This window comes from Mytilus trossulus, chromosome 7 (genome assembly GCF_036588685.1).
Source record: "Mytilus trossulus isolate FHL-02 chromosome 7, PNRI_Mtr1.1.1.hap1, whole genome shotgun sequence".
Taxonomy (NCBI): domain Eukaryota; kingdom Metazoa; phylum Mollusca; class Bivalvia; order Mytilida; family Mytilidae; genus Mytilus; species Mytilus trossulus.
In genome coordinates, this window is record NC_086379.1 from 42,242,124 (window position 1) to 42,267,861 (window position 25,738).

General features: G+C 31.7%; 2 protein-coding genes across 7 annotated transcripts in view; one reads left to right on the plus strand and one right to left on the minus strand.

Annotated features, from left to right (window-relative positions):
• Positions 1 to 25,738, minus strand: part of LOC134725097 (uncharacterized) — a 122,107-nt gene that overhangs the window by 50,011 nt on the left and 46,358 nt on the right. Inside the window, exons 26-28 of the mRNA XM_063588627.1 lie at positions 6,415 to 6,534; positions 4,831 to 4,906; positions 2,602 to 2,728 (exon numbers count right to left, since the gene is read on the minus strand). Coding sequence (XP_063444697.1) covers positions 2,602 to 2,728; positions 4,831 to 4,906; positions 6,415 to 6,534 — 323 coding nt within the window. The remainder of the gene's footprint in view (positions 1 to 2,601; positions 2,729 to 4,830; positions 4,907 to 6,414; positions 6,535 to 25,738) is intronic.
• On the plus strand, positions 17,775 to 24,947 carry LOC134725094 (BTB/POZ domain-containing protein 17-like). Of its 6 annotated transcripts, none has more exons than XM_063588622.1 (2): positions 17,775 to 18,025; positions 23,530 to 24,947. In XM_063588622.1, exon 2 carries the CDS (start codon positions 23,589 to 23,591, stop codon positions 24,858 to 24,860), a length of 1,272 nt encoding a protein of 423 aa, XP_063444692.1. In that variant the 5' UTR covers positions 17,775 to 18,025; positions 23,530 to 23,588; the 3' UTR covers positions 24,861 to 24,947. The 6 variants fall into 6 exon arrangements, with proteins under 6 accessions (XP_063444692.1, XP_063444691.1, XP_063444693.1 ...); XM_063588621.1 differs by lacking the exon at positions 17,775 to 18,025 and adding an exon at positions 19,384 to 19,716; XM_063588623.1 differs by lacking the exon at positions 17,775 to 18,025 and adding an exon at positions 19,795 to 20,003.

Sequence of the window (25,738 nt, forward strand, 5' to 3'; positions counted from 1 at the left end):
AAGTAGGAATTTGATAGTTATCATGTAGACATGTTGGAAGATATTTGTTTTTGTTGTGTTGTTGGGTTACTGTCTAATTGATATCAGCATCACATATCCTTAAGCAGTGATACTTGGTGTGAAGTTTGAATAGGTATTAGGTAATGTGTATAGATATTTGATTTTATTGTGTTGTTGGGTTTACTGTCTAATTTTAAAATGTGAACATCAAATATCCTTATATTCCTAAGTGGTGATATTTGGTGAGAAAATTGCATGTGAGAGGAAATAAAGGCAAGTGTGAAGATGTATGTTTTTGTTTTGGTGTTGGGTTTCTGTCAAATGTCAAATTAATGTTGACATTAAATATCCTTATATTCCTTATAAATATTATTTGGTGTGAAGTTAAAATTAGAGAAGTAATGCAGACATGTGTGTAGGTGTATGGTTTATTTTAGTTGTTGGATTAATCTGTAATCACAGTCTACATAACATCTCCTTATATTCCACAGTTGTGGTATTTGAGGTAAAGTTTCAATGTCAGTGTAAACGAAGACCTGTGTGTAGAAAGCTGTATGTCTTTAGTTGTGTTGATGGGCTACTGTCTAACTTATATTAACATCAAATATCCTGGTATTCGCTAGTTAATTATTTACATGTAGTGTTTGAATATCAGATAAAATGTAGACAAGTGTGTAAATGTATTTTTGGTGTGTTGCTGGGCTACTGTCCTAAGTTGTGATATTTGGTGTGAAGTATAAATGTGAGAGGAAATAAGTGTAAAGATTTATGTTTTTACAGTTGGGTTACTATTTTATTATTGTCAACACCAATATCCTTCTATTCCTTTGATATGGTATATGGTGTCAAGTTTAAATGTGAGAGGAAATATAGGCAAGTGTGAAGATGTATGTTTTTGTTGTGTTGTTTGGTTATGGTCTAATTAAAGTCAACTTCAAATATCCTTATATTTCTTAGAGTTGATAGTTGGTGTGAAGCTTGTATGTGAGAGATAAAGAGATAAAGAAGACATGTGTGTTAATAAAATTGAGAATGGAAATGGGGAATGTGTCAAAGAGACAACAACCCGACCAAATAAAAAACAACAGCAGAAGGTCACCAACCGGTCTTCAATGTAGCGAGATATCCCCGCACCCAGAGGCGTCCTTCAGCTGGCCAAATATATACTAAGTTCAGTGATAATGAACGCCATACTAATTTCCAAATTGTACACAAGAAACTAAAATTAAAATAATACAAGACTAACAAAGGCCAGAGGCTCCTGACTTGGGACAGGCGCAAAAATGCGGCCGGGTTAAACATGTTTGTGAGATCTCAACCCTCCCCCTGTAATGTGTGTTTTTATTGTGTGGTTAGGTTACTGTGTATTTAGTAATTTCAATATCAAAAGTTTTTATATTACTTAATGGTTATATTTGGTGTGAAGTTTGAATGTGAGAGGAAATGTTGACATGTGTGTAGATGCTTGTTTTGTTTTGCTGATCATTTTTCTGTTGCAGTTTTGTCAAATTTTGGCTAAAAAGAATTCCATAATTGGTTAATATTTTTATTTATTTACAGAAATAATTTTGATTATTTCATTGAGATTGGGTTTCTTTAATTAAATGCCATTTTGCACTTGTTTGAGATTCATAATCCTTTTCCTATAATTAAAGTGCCTTCCCATTATAGTTTGATAATCCCGAGCGCCATTGCAATAACTTAATTAATGATTAGCTTATGATCACTAATCACTCTTCACCAGAGTTTTTAATTCACACCTGCCATTGATCACAAGTTCAGAACCTGTGTACAAGCTTTAGTAACCATGTAACCTCAAGTTTCCAAAATATTCTATAGAAACCCCAAATAAAAAAATAATGGTGCTTTGAAATACCCAAGACATATATTTATGACCCAGAAATTGTTTAACTGCAATAAAATGTAGGTTTAATTACCTACAACTGTCAAATTCATGGGAAATTTATTTTTCAACCTATTTTTCGTATGCAATTGTATGTGACATACCATGATTTGGTAGTTTTACACCTATAAAGTCATAAAATTAAAAGCCTGTAATTCTTTTTTATCAACTTGATAAACAAAACAAATCCTGGAAATAAATCTGGAATTACTTGTAATTTTGAATTATCACAAAACTTCCAGTTTTAATTTTTTTTTCTTCAAAATCGAAAGAAACATTAGCAATGTCAAAAAATTAACCATTTTGAGCCATTAAATCATTCCAATATTATACTGGTGCCTTTCCTAAACTTTTCTTTCACCTTTCTAGAAAATTCAAAGATAATTCAAGAAGTAAATGCCATAAAACAGTCAATACAAGTTAGTTGTTGCTACAAATCTAATGGAATATCAACAGTTTGAAACTAGAGGCTCTAAGGAGCCTGTGTCCCTCATTCAGCCAGACTAGGTTAAAAGGGCACACACTTTTAAGACATCTCAAAATGACCAAAATTGTGTACAGAGAAATCAGTATACAGCTGACCCAAGATTTTTTTTTTAATTTTTTGTCCATCCTGTTCTGCTGAAATTTTTTGGCCATCAACAGAAGAAGACATTGAGTGACGTGAATAGCTTGAACTTAGAATTACTAATTAATACCTCTCCAGTCTCTGAACTTAAGTTGTTCATCTTCCCAGAAGTCTTCTTCAGAAAACAATGCCTTTCTTGGGAAAATCTTCTTTGGATAAAAATCTTGTAGCATCTTAGCTGCATGGAGAATAGTCAACTGAAAATATAATAACTTAAAATTACTCCATGTATGACTGTTTAAATTTAAATAAATTGCCCTGATTAAAATTAAATATTCATTGATAGAATTTTTATAACTCAATCATTTCAGAAGATTCTTAAAAATCTATGCAAACCAATATTAAAGTAATCAAAGGGAGACAATTTATGTTTCCTTCTTTTAGAATTTTACTATTTGGTGAATTACATTTATCTCCCCTTCAATAAGCAAATATGGAAATTTGACTTCACAAAGAATCCAATAATAGTTTGTGTCATTTTTTAGTCAAGTTTTTTAGACAATGAGTATTGTCTATGGTTGTTTATCTATTATTTGGAGAGTTGAGAGTTGGTGTTATGTGTAATCTGTTAAATTCAATATTTTTGGTGATTTATTTATTTATTGTATTAAATAAATTTAATCATTGATAATTGTACTTTATTTTTTTAAAACATTACTGGTTTATAATCTCAACATGCAAACAAGATTACAAATATTTGGATGGGATTTAAAAACCAACCCCATACATATATTGTTATTTGGGAAAATCAATACAATATAAAAAAAGAAGATGTGGTATGATTATCAGTGAGACAACTCTCCAACTTTCCTGCTGACTTGGAAAGGTAACACCTGGCCACCAAAAAGCTTCATTTTTATGAGGCCCAGGTGGTCATGTGGTCTAGGGGGACGGCTACAGTGCAGGCGATTTGGTGTAACGATATCTCAGTAGCATTTGCTTGAATCCCAGCGAGGGAAGAACAAAAAAATTTCTAAAGCCAATTTACAGATCTAACATTGGTGGGTTGATGTTGAGACAAGTTGTATATACAAGTCTAAATTAAAAACTACGTTCAAACCTTTGATTGCGTTGGATAAAAACTGCAATTTTTATATGTGTGCATCTAAAACAAATATATACCAGCGAGGGAAGAACAAAAAATTTGCGAAAGCAAATTTACAGATCTAACATTGTTGGGTTGATGTTTAAACGAGTTGTATACATATAATGTACACAGCCATGTATCACCATCACTGCTGGTGATTCAATGGATAAATCTGTTGTAGAGTTGTCACTGGCTCAGACGTACTTATATATATAATTATTTTCTGTGACTGTATCTTACATTAATTTGCAGGATCCTTTACTATAGATAATTCAGCTGATCTGTAAAAATAACATCTCCATGCCTTATTATATCATGTACTGTAGTGCGACGCTAGATTAAAACTGACATGAAAAGGTAACACCTGGCAACTGAAAGCTTCATTTTTATGAAGGTCAGGCCTTGCGATCATAAAACTTCGAGTCAGTTTTTTGTACTCATACTCCTAAATCAACCAATCAAATTTTGGATTTCATGTTTCGAGCATGATTTTTGTGCACCGAGCACTGAGCAAAGTTTATGACTTCAACCCCAGGTGGTCGTGTGGTGTAGTGGGACGGCTACAGTGCAGGCGATTTGGTGTCACGATATCTCAGTAGCATGGGTTAAAATCCCGGCGAGAAATTTACAGATCTAACATTGTTGGGTTAATGTTTAGACAAGTTGTTTATAGACCCTTCTACAACGAAATTTGTTTAACATGCACAAGTATAAAAATTGCGGTTTTTGTCCAACGCAATCATAGGTTTGAATGTAGTCTTCAATTTAGACTCGTTTATATACCTTTATATATATAGAGTCTCCCTCTCATGTAAAATTCCAACATACAGTAAATCATGACAGGCAAACCTAGTTAACACAAGCAAAATTTCTATTATTTTCACTAAAGCTCAGGGGAGACTTAGCATGCAGCATCACTGTTGCTAAGTATGCGACCTAATGAATCATCTTGTACATGTACTAGCATTTATATTCTTTGAAAAGCTTAACCTAACACAACTCATGTTAAGTAGAAAAGATTGGAGATTTCAGAGGCAGCTTTAGAGGACTGGCCTTTTGGTCTTTAACTCTTCAATCATTTTGATTCATACACATCTTTGGCTTCCAAATATTGTCTCTGAGCATTTGTGATGTAGGTGAATCCAGTAACGCTCTCAGTCTGAAGAAATTTATAAACTGGTTTTTTTTTTATTCTTTCAACCTTCATTTTACCTTAAGCTGTCTTTCCTGAAGTTTAATCTTCCTCTGAGTCATAGGATTAATTCCTGTGTTCAATTTCTTCTCTCGGCTATAAAAATAAAACGAAATGACAAATATAGCAATAAATACTTAAATGTAGGACTTTTATGGAGGAAGTAAAAATTGAAGAAGCAGCAATGATTGTTAACTGTCAATTGTCAATATTTAAAATGTTGTTGTTTCATTAAGTTTTGTTTTATTCTAGAAAAATCAATTCTTCTGAAATTGAATTTGTCATTGAAACCGTTTGACACTTGTCTGTAAATGGAAAGAATGTCATAAAACACACATACCTTGTCCAATGTGTACATTTATGTTCTTTTTTTTTGTGTGTACATTACTTTGCATACAAATTCATATAAGTATTTCAATTTTATATATAAATGGCATCACTAAGTTTAACATAATTTTTTTTTTACATTATTTGCATATTATTGAATTTGAAATAGTTTAATCAGAAAATTAAATCGAAGGTTGCTTAATGAATACAATTTTCCAGCATACACTTACTGAAATATTCAAACTCTGATCAAACTGCACAACACCTTGGACATGGAAGTAAGATCAGTTTTGCTGTTTTGCAGCAGCAGTGACAATGCAATATAAAAAAGAAGATGTGGTATGATTGCCAATGAGACAACTATCCACAAAAGACCAAAAATGACACAAACATTAACAATTATAGGTCACCGTACAGCCTTCAACAATGAGCAATGCTCATACCGCATAGTCAAACACATTTGACACTAACTTCATAAAGACATAATGAAAAAAGGTTCAAAGTACACCAATTTTTAATGGGATTTAGTTAAACCATCCTCGCTAGCCACGGGTTACGATCCACTCCTGTTCTCTCATGATCATGTTATAGGCGCTTTTTGATTGGATGCAGCAAGTTTCTACAGCAACCAATAAAAATCCTTACCTTGTGTCTCGTACATTTTATCTCAATCCGCCAAGGGTGGAGAAAATGGGAGTGGATTGTTTCACTTGGCTAGCGAAGATGTAGTAAAACTTACTTTATAAAGTGTTTGAAATATTACCATTTACAGTTGTTCTTACAAATGTATAAGATAAAGATAAAATCCAGACTAGGAACTTAATAATGACCTCATTATGTTTATAGTTGGTTCTTATGCTTCACTGTTATACATTTTGTACCACTGTTTCAGGTTAAGGGGATGGTTGGGATCCGGCTAACATGGTTGAACCTGACACATTCTGTATGTATGTGTCAGACCCAAGTCAGGAGCCTGTTATTCAATGGTTGTGGTCTGTTGCTGTGTTACATATGTGTTGATAATTATTTTTTTTGTAGATTGATTGGCTGTTGCTTTTCTATTTTCAAGTGTTTTCTATTTGTCATTTTGGGGTCCTTATATAAATAACTATGCAGTATGAGCTGTGCTCATTGTTGAAGGCCATACTGTGACCTACAGTTGTTAATTTATGTGTGATTTGGTATCTTGAGAAGAGTAATCATTATTGTCTCATTGTGAATCATACCACATCTTCTAATTTTAAACTGATCATACTGACTTCTGAATGTATACATACTTTTGAACCTGGACAGCTAAATCTTTATGATAGTTGCTGGTTTCCACGTACAACTTGCTATAAACTCCAACTGTATCTATCTGGGCTGAGAAAGGTTTGAAGCACTTTATAATGAAAGAACTGAAATAAATAAACAATTGTTGGTAATAATCAAAATATTATAACTGAATTGTCTCCCTTTCTACAATTAAAAAAATTAACCTTATAATTACCTCATGGGTTATTTTGAATTTATGGTCTTTTTGGAGAGTGAGGAGAAAAAGGTAGAGTAACAAGAGATTTACTTAATAATAGAGTCATGATTCATATATTCCAAAGGATTGAAACTGGAAAAGTACTAACATATAGATGACTTACAATGCGTTCTGGGCTTTGCTCATTGACATTGTTGAAGGCCATACGGCGACCTATAGTTGTTATTTTTTGTGCCATTTTGCTCTTGTGGAGAATTGTCTTATTCACAATAATACCTTCTTTTTTATGTTTTATGATCCAAATTCAGAATGGAAATTAAACACTAATTTTGCAACTTTAATAATTAGTGGGTAGGTTTAAATGAATGTTTCTATACAGACATTTCTATGGGAAAAAAACCCAATTTTTTTAGGATATACAGTTATCTATGGGACTTTTTATATACATTGTAAACTGTAGAATAATATTATCTAGTATTAGGAAAAGTAATTAAACTCAGACTCAACATTGCATATTATTTCTCATTTGATTAATGTAAATTTGTGTACAATAAAAATGTTTGTAAATACATCTCATATCCTAGTTTATGAGGTGCAATATTTCCTCCCAACACAAGATCATGAGAAGGCCATGAAAACCATTATAGACATCAAGAAATCCTCAAAAATGGACTGAAACCATGAAATCCCATTTTAACAGGTAGAAAATTTGTGAACACAGATACAATTAAAGATCGGTCATCATCACAAAATTCCCTAAATGACAAAAACATTAAGATATAACTACTGACAATGTTCCTGGCTTGGGACAGGCACATGATAAAATTATTTGTTTCAATTCATATGCTTTTAACTATTGATTACTGTAAATTCAGAAATTTACTGCATCAATTATTATTGCAATTTTTGATTTAATATATAAAAAAGATGTGGTATGATTACCAATGAGACAACTGTCCACAAGAGACCAAAATGACACAGACATTAACAACTATAGGTCACTGTATGGTAAGTAGATTTGAACAAAAAGGTGAGATTACTTTTAGCAATTTCAGGTAAATCTTCATACAGATATATGTACTAGATATCAGAACGTGAGTTCTTATCATTTTGATACTCAAAAGTATAAGTAAAACCCTGCCATGAATTTCTGAATTTACAGTATTAAATTCTAAAAATCTAATTTTCTTAAATTAAACAAAATAGGACAAAGAGCCAAAAAACAAAAGTAATTTTACACATATGCCCCTTGTGGGCCCTTAATTGGAAATAAAATATGTTCTGTTCTGTTCTGTTCATACATATTCTTGTAAAGTCATGATGAAAGATGAAAGTAAAAATCCCTTACAATGCCTTCATGTTTTATGTCATTCAACATCAAAAGGAAATGCTATATTCTGTCATTCGACATAACAATGTAGATAAAACATAAGATAAACATTTATATGTATACATACTTTCTTATGATTACAACACTGACATATTCAAAAAGTGATGATAAAGATGAGATGGTCTCATAAAATTCAGGGGTTGTTGCAAGGGGCTATTGAGAAAAGGGTCATGAAGAAATTGTCCTCATCTATAAGAAAATATCCAAGATATGATTAACAAAAATATACGAAAATTGAAGATAGTTTTAGGTGTTATATCTGTATATTATGTAATGTTTACTCTTCTCTCCACAGGAGCTGGAGTTAAAATATATCATCAACCAACCAAGTTTTACATGGTAGCAGAGCGTGGTTCCGATCCACAGACCTCTGGGCTCCAGTTTCCTTTGTATATATGTCGATTCAAATTTCCTTTTATTTGTCAACAGTTTGATAAAATAGAGAATGGAAATGGGGAATGTGTCAAAGAGACAACAACCCAAACATAGAACAAACAACAGCAGAAGGTATCAAGGTGTTTTAGAAAATTTGAATATGTACATATAAAAAAAATATAAATTTAAACCTTACAATTTAATCCATAAATATAAATGGTAAATATATACATTTCTCTTATTGAAAAACATGCTACAATGTAAAATCTTCAATTCATATCCCTTAATATCTTGGGGAAAATGTATAATCCCCTAATAACTAATTATTAACTTCATTCTAGGACCAAATTCATACTCATACTGTTAATGTCCCCAATTAAACCCCTCCCTAGTGACCAAATAGCCCTGAGAAATATATCTTTTAGATATGTACTTTTTTAAGAGGATCAGTGGAAACTACAGATAAAATCACTAACACACTTGTATCACTTCTGTTCTACAAAATTACTTTAATCTTGTCAGGCAAAATATTCTCTATGATGTTTTTTCTGATACTGGAAAAATACTAAATCTTATTTTCATTTGAGAAAGAGATTTTGTGTAAAAATCTCCAATAAAATGCACAAAGAATATGGAGAAATAATTAGCATTTTCATTAGGCCATAAAAAAACAGAAATATGTACATCAGTTTTATGAGGATAAGTCATATTTCTGTAACCAGTGAATTTTTAAAAACTATGGCTTTTCTAACTCAGGAATAGATTACCTTAGTTGTATTTGGCAAAACTTTAAGGAATTTTTGGTCCTCAATGCTCTCCAACTTCGTACTTTATTTGGCCTTTTAAACATTTTTTGATTCGAGCGTCACTGATGAGTATTTTGTAAATGAAACGCACGTCTGGCGTAATTATAAAATTTTAATCCTAGTATCAATGATGAGTTTATTTGTATCCCCTTTTGTTGAGGCTCTTAATGGAGACCCCATTTCTATTTTATTTATTAAACAGGTTCTATATGGTGAACATACACCTGGAGAGGAGATCCTGTGGTAGGATAAAATGCAAGTGGAAACCTAAAGGTTCACAGTTGTCCAGCAAACCATGCAATGGCATATTTTGTACCTCATTGCTCTTATAATCAAATTAAATCAATTAACTCTTTCCGCTATGTTTTTCTAATGGGTTTTTTTTCTTCTTTTTTTTTTAACTTCCAGCATTTTTTTTAAACCCACTCTTTCCGCTTCTATTGGAGTTATCAATACCAAATTTAAACCATCGATAGTCACCTCATTATGAACTTTTACCTGATGAACTTTTGAAGGATTTTTTCATCCCCTTTAGAAGTTATCTCCCTTCTATCAATTTTATTCAACATGCATTATTATCTATACATTGCACAATTGTTTTCAATAAAAGAATCCTGATAAACTACATGAAGTTAAGATAGATATTAATTGTCATAGTTATTCTGGTATAGTGCATCCAATCAAAATTTCAAAATAATCAAACTCAAGAAAGGACTTTCCATACTTATATCTAGAAGATTAAGTCCCTGAACTAAGTTAAAGGTGTTTTGTGTAGATCTCAAAGGACAAGGTTCCCTTATGGCACTAAAATATCAACTTTATCATAAAACTTCAAAAAGTTCACAATTTTTTTGGTAAATGGGTCTATTTCAAAAACCTTAATGCTGAATAAATCAGTTATTTTCATTAAAGTACATTATAAACTCCAAAGATATAGCCCATTTTGTAAATTTTTGCTGCCACCTACAATTCAAAATAATTTGTAAACAAAAGATTCCAATGCAGTGGTGATTCCAGAAATAAATGATTGCCAATGAGACAATTCAAATTCAGTGATCCAGAACTTTTCATAAGGGGGGTGGGGGCTGCAGGGCACACTGACTGAACTAAGGGGGCTGCACCAGTCACGTCATTGCTTCATGCTTCAACCCCTAATCCCTCTATGCAATTTTGATACAGTATTCATTAATATAAACACTATTTGGATCGTGGATGGTGGCCAAGGTTTATTAGGTCAAAATCAATTGAAATTACGGTAAAAATTAAACTAGAGGCTCTTTGTGTCGCTAAAATATAAATGGGCCTAAATGTTGAACTTCTTGTTCTATGCTTTTTTTCTAGGAAATGTAAAAAAAGGAAAGATGAATAAAGTGGACAATGGTAAAACACAACTTTTCTTTTGTTGACCAGATCATACATCCATCTGGTCTTTAAATATATATAAATGTCTAAATTTCTAATAATATACATATATGACAAATACATTGCACAATCCAGAAAGCACTAAGTCTCTCTATATAAAATGCATTAAATTGACCATAAAAACATGTTGAATGGTACGAAAACATATTTCAATTAAATAAATGTCTATAGAGAAACAGGAAAAACTTTTAATTTACCATTTAGAGCAACTTCACGGAAAACTAAGTCCCTTTATTGGGAATATCTCTCATATACAAGCTAAAGAATAATTGAGTTTGATGCTGTTTACCCACGGGAAAACAACACAGAAAATTCATTTCCAACATTACTGCAGTTCAGACAGAATTTAATTAAGTTTAAAGCAGAAAGGAGCATTATTGAACAAATATGTATATATCATTCCATTTAAAAGGATTGGACTGAGCTTAGTTGTAAATTATGGAATAAGTTTTAATATTGTCATACGATCCTGGTTCTTCCATGTCCAGTCTATATCATCTAAAGGCATGTGTATTAGAATATTGGTTTGATGCCTCATAGCCTACTCAGACATTCTGAAAATTAGTATAAGCAATTCTACCACAAAGTCTTCTGGTTCAGTCAAACTAAGATTTAACCTCAAACTAATTACAACAGAAAATGTTTTAGTTCTAATCTATAGCATTATGCCCTTTATATACACAGATAAAAGTCCCATAGAATCTAACTTGAGGAAAACTCAAAATCAGCATTTATAATTTCCTATGGAAATTAACATTGAAAGGGGAGATAACTCTGCAAAAATGAGTCTTTTTTGGTCAGTTTTTGGTTGATTTTCTTGACATTTGTGTAAAGTATGATACTTTGACGGGGTTATAAGTTTGTATTTGACTAAATAATATAATCTTCTGCTCATGAAATGTACAAAACCAAAGTGTTATGGGTAGTGTTATTTTTTTGGAATTTGTGTCAGATGTTCAGAATCCTTGGCCTTTTCCCATACGATAATACACAGTAAAATTTTTGCCCCATAACACCCATTTATCTTTCCATATTAGACTGATTAGTTCATAAAAGTTTTTTTCCAAAATTAAAGCAGGTTCTCGTTTTGTTTTGTTTTTTTATTTGAGAGCAAAATGCAAATATAAGATAAAAGTCAGCCTTTCCCTGCCATATTTTAAAAATTTAAGTATATCTCGAAAAGAAGTCCATTGAACTATCAATATTTTTAGCTTATTTTGTTCCTTAACTAATTTCAACTTATAGTATCAATTTTAAATTCTAGATTTTTTTTTTCTCCATCTAAGTACATCCTTAACTGCTTAAGTCTATCTGAACTTCAATTACGAAGCTGACGCATCCTATACCTAGTTAGTCATATTTAGATTGATTATATGTAGATATTATTCAAAGAGGTAAACAATATATGTCATCATTTTCCAGACCTCACAAATGAGACAAAATTTATATGATAAGTTGCTAATGAAAATCTTTCTTTTCTAAAATATATAGGTAATTATATCAATAAATGTCAAGATGTTAGACGTAACATTAATTAGTATACAGCTACAATAGTAATGATTACTCGTTTTATGATTATGGTTCTGACTTGAATACAGCTTATGTGATATATATGATATATACAAATATATGAACAGTTTTTAGTTTTTCATTGTGAAAATGTGTTTATGTATCATATTGTAATGCCTGCATGATAATAAGCCCATCAAACACCCTTTATTGGAACACAAGAATATATATATGTTCTGTTGTATCAAACATTGTATGACATCTAGATATAGGTCAGTGAACCATTAATTATAGGTCAATGTGATCTTCTTTGTGGTGAACCTGTAAGATTCTCATATTGAATTCTATCACTTTGTTACATGAGAATGTCAGCGTGAACCTCTTTTATAAGTCAATGACCTACTTCAAGGAGGAGCTGTCAGATTCTCCTGTATCGTATGCTAACACCATTGGCATTGTATATAAGATTGTAAATAAATCTTGTATCATAAGTCAATGTGACCTACTTTAAGAAGAAGCTGTCAGATTCTCCTGTATTGTATGCTAACACCATATGTAACATGAGAATGTTGACCTTTTATCATAAGTCAATATGACATACTTCAAGGAGAAGCTGTCAGATTCTCCTGTATTGTATGCTAGCACCATGTTACACGAGCTTGTTGACCTTTTATAATAAGTCAATGACCTACTTTAAGGTGAACCTGTTAGATTTTCATGTATTTATATGCTAACACCATGTTACATGAGAATGTTGACCTTTTATCATAAGTCAATGACCTACTTTAAGGTGAAGCTGTCAGATTCTCCTGTATTTATATGCTAACACCATGTAACATGAGAATGTTGACCTTTTATCATAAGTCAATGTGACCTTCTTCAAGGAGAAGCTGTCAGATTCTCCTGTATTGTATGCTAACACCATGTAACATGAGAATGTTGACCTTTTATCATAAGTCAATGTGACCTACTTCAAGGAGAAGCTGTCAGATTCTCCTGTATTGTATGCTAACACCATGTTACATGAGAATGTTGACCTTTTATCATAAGTCAATGTGACCTACTTCAAGGAGAAGCTGTCAGATTCTCCTGTATTGTATGCTAACACCATGTAACATGAGAATGTTGACCTTTTATCTTAAGTCAATGTGACCTTCTTCAAGGAGAAGCTGTCAGATTCTCCTGTATTGTATGCAGACACCATGTAACATGAGAATGTTGACCTTTTATCATAAGTCAATGTGACCTACTTCAAGGTGAAGCTGTCAGATTCTCCTGTATTGTATGCTAACACCATGTAACATGAGAATGTTGACCTTTTATCATAAGTCAATGTGACCTACTTCAAGGAGAAGCTGTCAGATTCTCCTGTATTGTATGCTAACACCATGCAACATGAGAATGTTGACCTTTTATCATAATTCAATGTGACCTACTTCAAGGAGAAGCTGTCAGATTCTCCTGTATTGTATGCTAACACCATGTAACATGAGAATGTTGACCTTTTATCATAAGTCAATGTGACCTACTTCAAGGAGGAGCTGTCAGATTCTCCTGTATCATATGCTAACACCATTGGCATTGTATATAAGATTGTAAATAAATCTTGTATCATAAGTCAATGTGACCTACTTTAAGAAGAAGCTGTCAGATTCTCCTGTATTGTATGCTAGCACCATGTTACATGAGCTTGTTGACCTTTTATCATAAGTCAATGACCTACTTCAAGGAGAAGCTGTCAGATTCTCCTGTATTGTATGCTAACACCATGTTACATGAGAATTTTGACCTTTTATCATAAGTCAATGTGACCTACTTCAAGGAGAAGCTGTCAGATTCTCCTGTATTGTATGCTAACACCATGTAACATGAGAATGTTGACCTTTTATCATAAGTCAATGTGACCTACTTCAAGGAGGAGCTGTCAGATTCTCCTGTATCATATGCTAACACCATTGGCATTGTATATAAGATTGTAAATAAATCTTGTATCATAAGTCAATGTGACCTACTTTAAGAAGAAGCTGTCAGATTCTCCTGTATTGTATGCTAACATCATATGTAACATGAGAATGTTGACCTTTTATCATAAGTCAATGTGACCTTCTTCAAGGATAAGCTGTCAGATTCTCCTGTATTGTATGCTAACACCATGTAACATGAGAATGTTGACCTTTTATCATAAGTCAATGTGACCTACTTTAAGAAGAAGCTGTCAGATTCTCCTGTATTGTATGCTAACACCATGTAACATGAGAATGTTGAACTTTTATCAAAAGTCAATGTGACCTACTTTAAGAAGAAGCTGTCAGAATCTCCTGTATTGTATGCTAACACCATGTAACATGAGAATGTTGACCTTTTATCATAAGTCAATGTGACCTACTTCAAGGAGAAGCTGTCAGATTCTCCTGTATTGTATGCTACCACTATGTTTATGAGAATGTTGACCTTTTCTCATAAGTCATTGTGACCTACTTCAAGGAGAAGCTGTCAGATTCTCCTGTATTGTATGCTAACACCATGTTACTTAAAAATAGTGACCTTTTATCATAAGTCAATGTGACCTACTTCAAAGAGAAGCTGTCAGATTCTCCTGTATTATATGCTAACACCATGTTACATGAGCTTGTTGACCTTTTATCATAAGTCAATGACCTACTTTAAGGTGAAGCTGTCAGATTTTCATGTATTGTATGCTAACACCATGTTACATAAGAATGTTGACCTTTTTTCATAAGTCAATGTGACCTACTTTAAGGTGAAGCTGTCAGATTTTCCTGTATTGTATACTAGCACCATGTTACTTGAAAATGTTGACCCTTTATCATAAGTCAATGGCTACTTTAAGGTGAAGCTGTCATTCTCCAGTATTGTATGCTAACACCATTGGCATTGTATATAAGATTGTTAATAAATCTTGTATCATAAGTCAATGTGACCTACTTCAAGGAGAAGCTGTCAGATTCTCCTGTATCGTATGCTAACACCATTGGCATTGTATATAAGATTGTTAATAAATCTTGTATCATAAGTCATTGTGACCTACTTCAAGGAGAAGCTGTCAGATTCTCCTGTATTGTATGCTTACACCATGTTACATAAGAATGCTGACCTTTTATCATAAGTCAATGTGACCTTCTTCAAGGAGAAGCTGTCATTCTCCAGTATTGTATGCTAACACCATTGGCATTGTATATAAGATTGTAAATAAATCTTGTATCATAAGTCAATGTGACCTACTTTAAGAAGAAGCTGTCAGATTCTCCTGTATTGTATGCTACCACCATGTTACATGAGAATTTCAATGAACCTTCTATCATAAGTCAACGTGACCTACTTTATCATACTATACATTACATGAGAACATCAGTAAACCCGTTATTCTAAGTCAATGTGACCTACTTTAAGGAGAGACTGATAAACTCCTCTGTATTTCTACTGTTTGTTACGTGAGAATATCAATATTTTTTTTGATAGGTCAATGTTATCTTCTTTCAGGAGAAGTTGTCAGACTCTGTGTCAGTCTGTAATATTATAATCTATCACTACAGCTATTTAACTGTTTCAGGTCTCCATTTTTTGTACATAAATAAGGCTGATAGTTTTCTTGTTTGAATTGTTTTACATTGTCATTTTTAGGGCCCTTTATAGCTGACAATGTGGTAAAGGCTTTGTTCATTGTTGAAGGCCATATAGTGACCTATAGTTGTTATTTCTGGCTATTTGGTCACTTGTGAAGAGGTGTCTCATTAGCAATTATACCACATCTTGTTTTTTATAATTATGCATCCTTGGATTTCAAATATTCGGTTGTGAGAGTTCCTGATGTTGGAAAAAAATAGTTGCTTACATAGGGAATCACTGAAGCATGATTTGAGCAGGCCCCTTTTTGGCAGTCAGTTTGCCTCCCTTATGGAAATTTATGGATCTGCCAGGTTTTTTTGATCAACTTTAAAAAAAAAACTGTCTGACTCTTCTACATTGTTTTGCTACACTATGTTTACTGATGTAATATTCTTAAGTACAAGTGTAACTCAGAAAGCTTAACAAAGGTTTAACTGTATATGTAATACATGGTGCCTTCTCTAACTTCATTCTGTTTATCATGATGTCGAGGGACCTCCTGTCTTTCTTAACAAAGTTTCGTATTATTCAAAATCTTGTTACACCCATGTAATAAGATTATTTGATGAACTAAAAACCCTTTAAATGATAACAAACTTGTTAAAATTCACCAAGAAAACATTAATTCTCTTGTTAGAAAGATAAATCTATAAGCTGAAAATAAAAAAAAATATTTAATCAAGAAAAACACTTTAATTTTCTCAGTTTCTGATCATGAAAAATTTTTGATATCACAGTTGATAAAATTTCAGAAATGTTCCCTTAGCAATAAATGTTACTTAGTAAATCTAAACATGCATCAAAATATTTCAAACATAAATTTTAAACCGCAAATAAATTTATCAAAATAAAATCAATCACTGTCAATAAAAATCCTCTTATATTTCAAATTGGGTTTTTTTTTAAATTGAGGAAAATGATGTAGATAACTGCCAATCATTGGCTAATAAAGATCAAGGAAAGAGAATTTAAACTCCACCCACCTGTCACCACATTTCACGTCAATTTCACCGACAGGTACATGTTTTTCATGCTTATTATATCATACTTTACATTGTACCGGATGTGTATTTACAAACATAAGTTTTTGTACGATCTGATAGTAACCTACTGTTCCAATACATAAACGCAGAGTGATATTGACTTAACCCTACCCACTCAAGAAACCATAAGATTGTTGAATGCATGAGTATTCTAACGTCTTCACCTGGAATATAAACTAAAGTGGCACAAGCCACAAGGTAAGTTTAAAATCTAGTAGATCATTGTTTTGTTTTATGGACTTAAGATGCATGTGGCATTTAAGCCACAACAAGGTAAGTTCATTAACAGAGGATAATATAAGTAACAAAACTGTAGAATCAAACTACATCTTCAGTCAAATGATGATATGGTAAGACTTGTGTTGGTCATTGGGATACCAGCAAATACAACAGTAGTCATGCTGTCAAAATGTTAGCTTTTCACATACTGAGCAACTAAATGGTGAAGGTCAAATATTAGACTTAATGATTATTCAAAGGACAAATAGTACAATTGGGAGGGGGCAGGAGAGGGGAATGAGAAGGAGGGGGTAGCTGTTATTTCAACATATATGGTATTTTAACTAAGCATTGGTTTTTTTTAAATCTATTGTAATAACAACTCCATATATAGGTTATCATCATTTAACTTGTCTGAACTGTGTACAAAACACATTAAACATCCAACAATAACACTTAAACAGGGTTAAACTTTCGATCTTAATTCAACTTTCACTTTTGAACATGGTTAAATTTTGTTCTTAATTTTTTCAATGGATATCTTCTGTCAAAATGTATATTTTTGTATTCCTTCTTTTTTCTTCATTCATTTTTCTTTCAAATTCTATACACTAACAATAACATTAATTTACATTTCACTCTGAATTTTCACCTCATCTTAAATTAATTGAATTCTACAATCATATCCCTGCAGACATTAATAACATTTATATCCATAACATAATTAATCGTCAATGATATTGTCCAGTCTAGTACCAAGCCACAGTGGAGCCACAGAGGTGGCATGCTGGCTACAAATTTAAGATATCCCAGATTACACACAATAAGTAGCAAACAGTAAACACTCTGGTCGACAGTAACTACACTATTAGTAGATTAGAACTTTGATACTCGACAAACAGTTTTTGTTTATACAGTAAATCTCTCTAGCCAAGGAAAGTCTATTAATGCTCACATGCTAAATGGTTCTAGGTTGATATTTATGGCTGTATTAGAACATTTGATTTATATACACTTGACTATAAGGTAAGACAAAGATTTTCTAAAAATTGTAATTTTTCAAACGTTAAAATTAGGTCTGACAAAGTTACATGCTTTTAATAGTGTTTAGCATGCTAAATGGTTCTATGTTGATATTAATGGCTAAATTGGAACATTTGATTTATATACATTGACTTTAATGTAAGACAAAGAGATTTTCTATATATTGGAATAAGATTTGAAAAACATGTTGGCTTATAAATGTTAAAATTTGACTGGAAAAAGTAGTGCTCCAATGCTTAATGTTTCTAGGGTTGATATTTAAGGCCTAATTAGAACAACTGATTTATATACATTGACTATAAGCATGTAGGGTAAAACAAAGAGATTTTCTTTATATTGGAATAAGAAATTGGTTTACAAAAGTAAAAATGAGGCTAAGTACTTACAAAGAGATTAATAATAGTAGGCAAAAATAAGATGGAAGAATATTCATAACCTTTTTTTTTTAAGTAAGTTTGATTTATCATAAAATGTAAAACATAAAATTTCTTTAAGCTGTTGTAAAAATTTAAATAGGTCATTTTTTTTAAAGCTTAGAAATGTGAGAAAGTACAGTGTTTATCAGCATGTGACTTTTTAACAAGTGTAAACAACATCCAAGGGATTAAACATTTACATATGTGCATTTCAACTATGCAATACATTTAGAGAATTTCTCTCCCTCTTATTTACCAAATTATGAAGCTTAAAGGCATAATTATTACTTGGATGGAAGAGTTGTCCCATTGGCACTCATACCACATCTTCCTATATAATATTTGATTTTATATAGTAATGACAATTACTAGGGCAATTAAAATGCATAATTAACATAATAATCTGCATGTTAAATTTGTTTTCAGTTTTTATTATCCGACTATCAAGTTAGCATTATCAATTACTTTTACAAATTTCTTTTGTTTTTTTCCAATGCAAAAATATCACAATTCAATTTTTTAGTGAAATTATTATGGGAAAAATTCACATTCTTTTTTATAACTTTTGACAGCTGATTGAGCTAACAAGCATTTTAGTTTTAATTATTTCAATAGCTAGATTTTCTGACGCCAACATTTTAAGTGTTCAATAGTTTTCCACATCTACTAAACTGAAAAATATATTCATTAACGAAATATCATTTTACGTTGAATTGTGTCAGCGCGTCAATCGTACAAAGAAATTAAGGTGATTATCAGTATGGTTTTGTTAAAACGAAATTTGAGGATTGGCCAGCCATTAAGCCAATCTTCGTTAATGACAATTAAAAAATTCTTTCAGGTAAAAACATCGACATGACTCATGAGACATGTACATCTTTGATTTTTAAATGACAAATGAATATTCATTTAAAATATTATGAAATAAGTATACGAAATTTATTTTGCATGATAGGAAACAAAGACAGAAATAACTATTAATGTCATAATCGTCTAAAATCTGCTTCCCCCTGAAGGATTTTACCTGTAAGAACCTAGAAGTGATTAGCCGTAAGGCAATAAATTTGGAGACACAGTTCTGGATAAACTATGCTTGGCTAGGCCTATAAACGACATACAAATCGGGTTAACTCAGGACAAAAGGAAGAATATTGGACGAAGTTGTGGATATTTACTCCCAAAATATTATATAAAGTGTGTTTAATTTTCTTTTTTTAAATGGAAACATGATTAGTACGTAATCAGGGTTGAATGCAGGTAAGGACGAATTAGTCATCTAACCTTAATAATCAAATAGTTATTTATCTTTTTACTTTCGAGACTTCACATTATCAGTATTATCATCTAAGTTATGTTTGTTCAAACTCGTAGAAGATTAAACTGTTTTTCTTTTCAATAATTCGGGAATCCAACTTAAATCAATGAGGCTGGCAGAGTTTATAGTTTTTCGAGTAGCTTGCTTACAGTTTTAAAGTACCTAGATAAAAACTGCAACTGTGGAATTAAATGAATGGAGTGCAAAGGTGAAAAACACTTAACTAAATGTATGTATTTATTTTTACATTTATCTGTCTTGAGAAAACCAGCAGTTGTTGTAAGATTTTTTTCTCAGTGATTTTTTCCTTATTTTTTTCTTTACAAAAAGTAAAAGAAATTTGATTTTTTAAAAGATTTTTTACCTCGAAGAAACATTTGGGTAATGTTTATGTCTTTTTTGTTTTTTACATCACAACAACAGAGATCTACCATGATAAAGCAAAAAAAATGTTTCTTTCAGTTGTAAACTAAGCCAACAAAATGTCTGAAATCCTCTTAAATTTACAATCATAACATTTGTATAAACTATTTAATCTATTGTTTTCTATTTCAAAATGTTTGACTTATTATCTTAACAGACTTTAATGTCTATAAAAATATTGACATATGGGAAAATATAAAATCAAGTCTAAGGTGATTAAGTTTTATGAAAAGATCTTTTTACTTTTGATATTCTTGTTGTCTGAGTTTGACACATTCCCCATTTCCTTTCCCACTTTTATTTAATGTATAATACTAGACAACTTTATAACCAAAATGTGACCTCAAATTTTCATTTACATAAACTGATTTTAACCCTTCTTAAAAATTTTGAAAAAAAATTGAAAAAGATATTTCTCATTTTATTGTGATATTGGGTTGATATATCTCCTTTAATTCATAAAGAAAAATAGAACGAAAGAAAAGATCAGGCCCTTCCTTCCTTTCCTAAAATGACATCTCCTCCAGAAGTTAAAACACCACTTTAATTTAACCTCAAACCCTCTATCATAATCAACCTTGTCTAAAAACAAATCTCTCAACAAAAACCACAATTTCCTAAAACAAACTCTCTAAAACAACCACATTTTTTCTAAATATTGATATTAAGCTCTTAAGTAAATAAATTTATTTTTAATCATGTGACTCTGAGTTTTAAATTTTATCTTAACAGCAAATTATAGATATTGAAAGACAGACATACTGGCTGGAGTCAGTTGTCACCCATTTTGATTTATCTTTGTCAATATTTATACAAAGACCCTTTGGCTATAACATATTATTGTCTTTAAATTTTACCTATCATAACAAATTCTGTCTGGTGTATATACTTAATAAAGAAGGGTGAGTTTCTACAGATATGTGGTGAATCAAATTAGAAAGAGGTTAATTAAAAAGAGGGCAAGTCAAAATTGGTAGGGGATGGGGTAGGGTTGGAAAACCCCTGAGTCAAATTCCCCCTTTTTAAACAAAAATTTCAGAAAAAATCTATTACAGTTCATAGTTATGATGCTTCTGTAATTCCATCATTTTTCAGTTTGAATCTTTATACCTAGTCTAACAAATTAAATCTGTTTCTACAGATATGAAGTGAATAGCTGGAAAGAGGTCAATTGAAAAGAGAGCATTCAAAAATTGGTAGGGGGAGGGGGGTCTGGACAACCAAAGTCCCCTTTTTTAAACAAAAATTCTTAAATATTTATTTTTTGGTTATAATGCATGTTGAACCATGAGGGGTCTAATTCCTCAATTTTGGGGCTCAGGTGAAATTTATTTATAGTCCAAAGACTTTAACTAAAATCTGTACATGTACTGATATTAAAAAATGGGTGTGGGTCAGGAGGATATTCAAAAGACATTTTGTTTTGTACATTAACTCTTCCAATTTTACCACACCAGATGCGAAATTCAACAATTAAAGTCTGTTTTGAAAATTTTCATTTTGATTTTGATTTTCATATTTTGAAAACCCGAAACTTAAATATTTAAACAGTATCATTGTCTCACTGATGATGATATAACTCACATTTCTTGTATTTACATCTTAATAAATCTAAATTTCTAGATATGTCACGAGAGACATAAATTTCATAACAAAGTATTGATTCAACAAAAACTTGGAATGCCAACCCCATTAGCTGGCTCACAAGCCTAATGATAAGCTTCATGAAGGTATTGCTGAGAATGAAATATTCTTGCATTAAACAGACCATTATCACAAATTAAAGAAATAAACTGATTAATATCTTTCCTGATAGGGGGCCACAGTGTGTTATGAAGTATCTGGTGCCATACAGATCTGGAGCACTGATTCTTTAATAATGATAAAGTGGCCAAATTTTACAACAACATGACTTCAGTTTCTTAAGCTATTTTTAGAATTGGTGATCTCTATTTAAAGTTATATTACTTGGTACTTTTATTATAATGCTTTATATTGTGTGTTGGAAAGGGCTTGATATTTGCAAAAACCTTTCAACAATATAAATAGCATGAGAATGCCATTATGAATAAATAAAAAATAAATAAACGAAGATATCCTCTATGGACCCTCACTGTGCCATTGAGATGAAGAACAGCAATACAAGTTCTTTTTCTTCTCTTTTCTTTAAACAGATGATTAAAGAACAACCTCTACCAAAGTAACACCTTGTCTTAGATTCAGTGGTAAAAATTAAACAAATTGATAAATTCTTTAAAAAAAAATCAAATTCTTTCAACATTTTAAACAAAAAGAAAACTAATACATCTCTCAATCTTTGTTTTATCATGCACGTTTTAATCAAAAAAGCAATTACAGAATTGTTCATTGTCATTTACTGCTCTTGGATATAATTTCAAATAGTGTCAATTCAATTTTCACTTCTTATAAATAACCCTCTTTGACACTTAATCAAATGACAAAACTTCATTATTCACAAAAATTGAACTTTTATCAAAATAAATTATCTTACGAAACCTTACATCACCAATTTTCCAAATTGTTATTAGATGTAAATATCAAAATATGAAAGAAAATGGCTATGGGACATATCCATTAATGTACATTAGCCGTGTGCCAGCAATCCTAGACTGACAGACTGGCCGACACCCCCTCGAGCCAGATCAGGCTTTTTCACACCTCTTCTATCTATCAAATATACCATCAATGCAATATTTATTATATACAACTTCCTACCAATCGTAAATCACGATATCTTTATTGAGATGTAAACTCTCTGACAAATATAAGTACAAGGTAAATTATATGTGTATTATTACAAATTATTGCATATTTCAAGAAAATTTGACATAATTTTATTATTCAAACCTGAAGTAGGGTGTAAGTTTTATGTAATATTAAGAATTATTTCATCTCTTATCTTATGAATTTAATGTTATCAGACTAAAATCTACATCTTTTTTCCTAGGGTAAATTTCTTATGTTCTAAAGTTGTAAAATTAACTAAGTCAATTTATTCATATGACATGTATTGTCTAAACAAGAAACATTTATTAACTTGAAAATAAAAATCAGTTAAAAGTTAGATAAAAGATACTCATTTTCATATTATTGTGAATATTTAGAGTTTTATATTTTTCACAATATTACACGGATTAAGAAGCTTTGAACATGTAGACTGTATGCATGTTATAGACTGAGACAGCTGTTGTTTTGGGGATAAAGAGAAACATTCTTTTACATACAATTTTGATACACTATATATGTTATCTGTTAGTTCAAAGTATTCTTGAATTCACAAATCCTAATGTGTCTTGTATTATTCTCTTCAGATCACTAAAGGACCATCTAAAGACCATCATGATGTTATGTTAAAGTAATACAATGAAGAATGAAAAGATTCAGTCCAAGCGGTCAACATTATCCTGATCCGTCCAAACCTCCGGAAAATTACGCTCCGGACGAACCAATTTATGGAAATGCAGAAGATGGATGCAAAAAAGTTAAGACGACACAGTCATTTGAATCGCTGTTCGATAATGAAACACTCAGTGACATCATTATCGACATCAACGATGGTCAGTTTGTTTTCAATGGACATAAGATGATTATAAGCATGAAGAGTGCTGTCCTCGCTTCAATGCTAAATGACACAACTTTGAGTGAGGATCGTGAAATATTGCATTTACAAGAGCTGCCTGAATGTAGTCAGGTGTTCAGTCGATTTTTGTTTTTTATTTACAGTGGTGCAGTTTGGTTGCATCGGGAATATGTGCTAGAACTTCATAAGCTTGCTGAAAAATACATGGTCAAAGCCTTATCGCAGCACTGCGAGAGTTACATTTTGCAAATAATGCATAAAACGTTAGTGGAATATGATAGTTCAAGAGGGTTTCCGATAGATGTGATATGTGATATATATGAGTCTGATTCTTTCTGTGGAGATATACATACGCTATCATTTCAAATTCTTTGTGCCAAGTATAAGGAACTTGTGACGAGCGAAAGATGGCAGAAATGCAGCTCTCATCTAGTTTGTGATCTTATGAAAAGTGATAACTGTCGTGCAGAAGAAAACATTATTCTGACTTCTGCTACAGACTGGATGAAAAAGAACAGCATAAGTGAAAAAAATCTCATAGAGGATATTCTAGTCAATATTCGATATCCTTTTCTTCATCGGCGGGTACTATATCATTTACAAAAGAATGAAGCTTTCAAAAACTTCCCACAAGTCCAAAAGGATTTAGACACTGCCATAAAATACCATTGCTTCAAAGAATTACCGGAAGCAAAGAACGATTTTGTTGGAATACAATACAAACCAAGACATTATCAAAGTGTGTCTTATAGTGCTACAAATAATTGCTCAAATATGTCAAAAAGAAACTCGTTAAATATGCCAAACTGTGTTCAAAATAATCATGTGACTTTCATTCAAAATGATTTGGTTCGTTCAACTGTTCATTCTGTTAGTCCATCAAATTTTACCCAGACTATTACATCTGATAACAGTGCAAATGAAAATGGAGAAAACACGATACTTTACAGAACAAATGACACTGGAATCAATTTAACTGACACTATACCCTGGCGACCACCGCGGTTTAATGGAACATTTAATGGCAATAGTAGTCCGGGTGTTCGGAACACCCCGCAGTGACTATATATGATGGTAAAATGTCTTTTTTGTTGTTGTTTTCAAATTAAAAAGGAAAATTTAATATAAAAAATGCCTTTTGAAAATTATTTTTGTAATCTGAGCCAGAGAAATGGATTGATATAAAATATCCTCATTTATTAAATTGGTAATAACCTGGTATGTGAGAACTGCAATTCATTTCACAATTATAATTGTCAAATTTTATAGGCAATTATTATACAAAAACATTTCTGTTTGGTTGGAAATACAATATGTAACATCAGAAATGACATGCATTTCATAAAGGAGGCTATAAACTGGTGTGATATATATGGTGAAAATATCAGATAATAATATTTAAATACATCTTATCAAAATACTTTGAATACAACAGGGGATCTTGGTGGTCAGGTGGTCATGGCAGTTCAGGTCTAGTTGATATTTCAGCCACTTTAGATCAAAATTTAATCCGTTTCCCTCGGTTTTAGTATGTTACTCTGATTTTGTTTTTTGTCCATGGATTTATGAGTTTTGAACAGCGGTATACTACTGTTGCCTTTATTTGAAATGGCTTATATAAATGGTTGCCAAAGAGACAACAATAAACCAGGGTCTCAATGATTATAGTCCATTGTACAGCCTTCCACAATGAGTAAAATCCATATGGTTCATATAGTCAGCCATGAATGGCCCTTAAATGTGGATTCATGATTCTGAACAACAGGGGTTCACCAACAAGGCAATATGAGGAGTGGGAGGAAATATGGGACAAGTGAAAGTTATATTCATTAACCATGATATAAAGAAACATATGAAGGACCTCCTTCCTCTCCCAAATCCACCTCTGGTACAGACATAAAAATTGTGAAACAATTCAAACAAGAAAACCAGCAGACTTT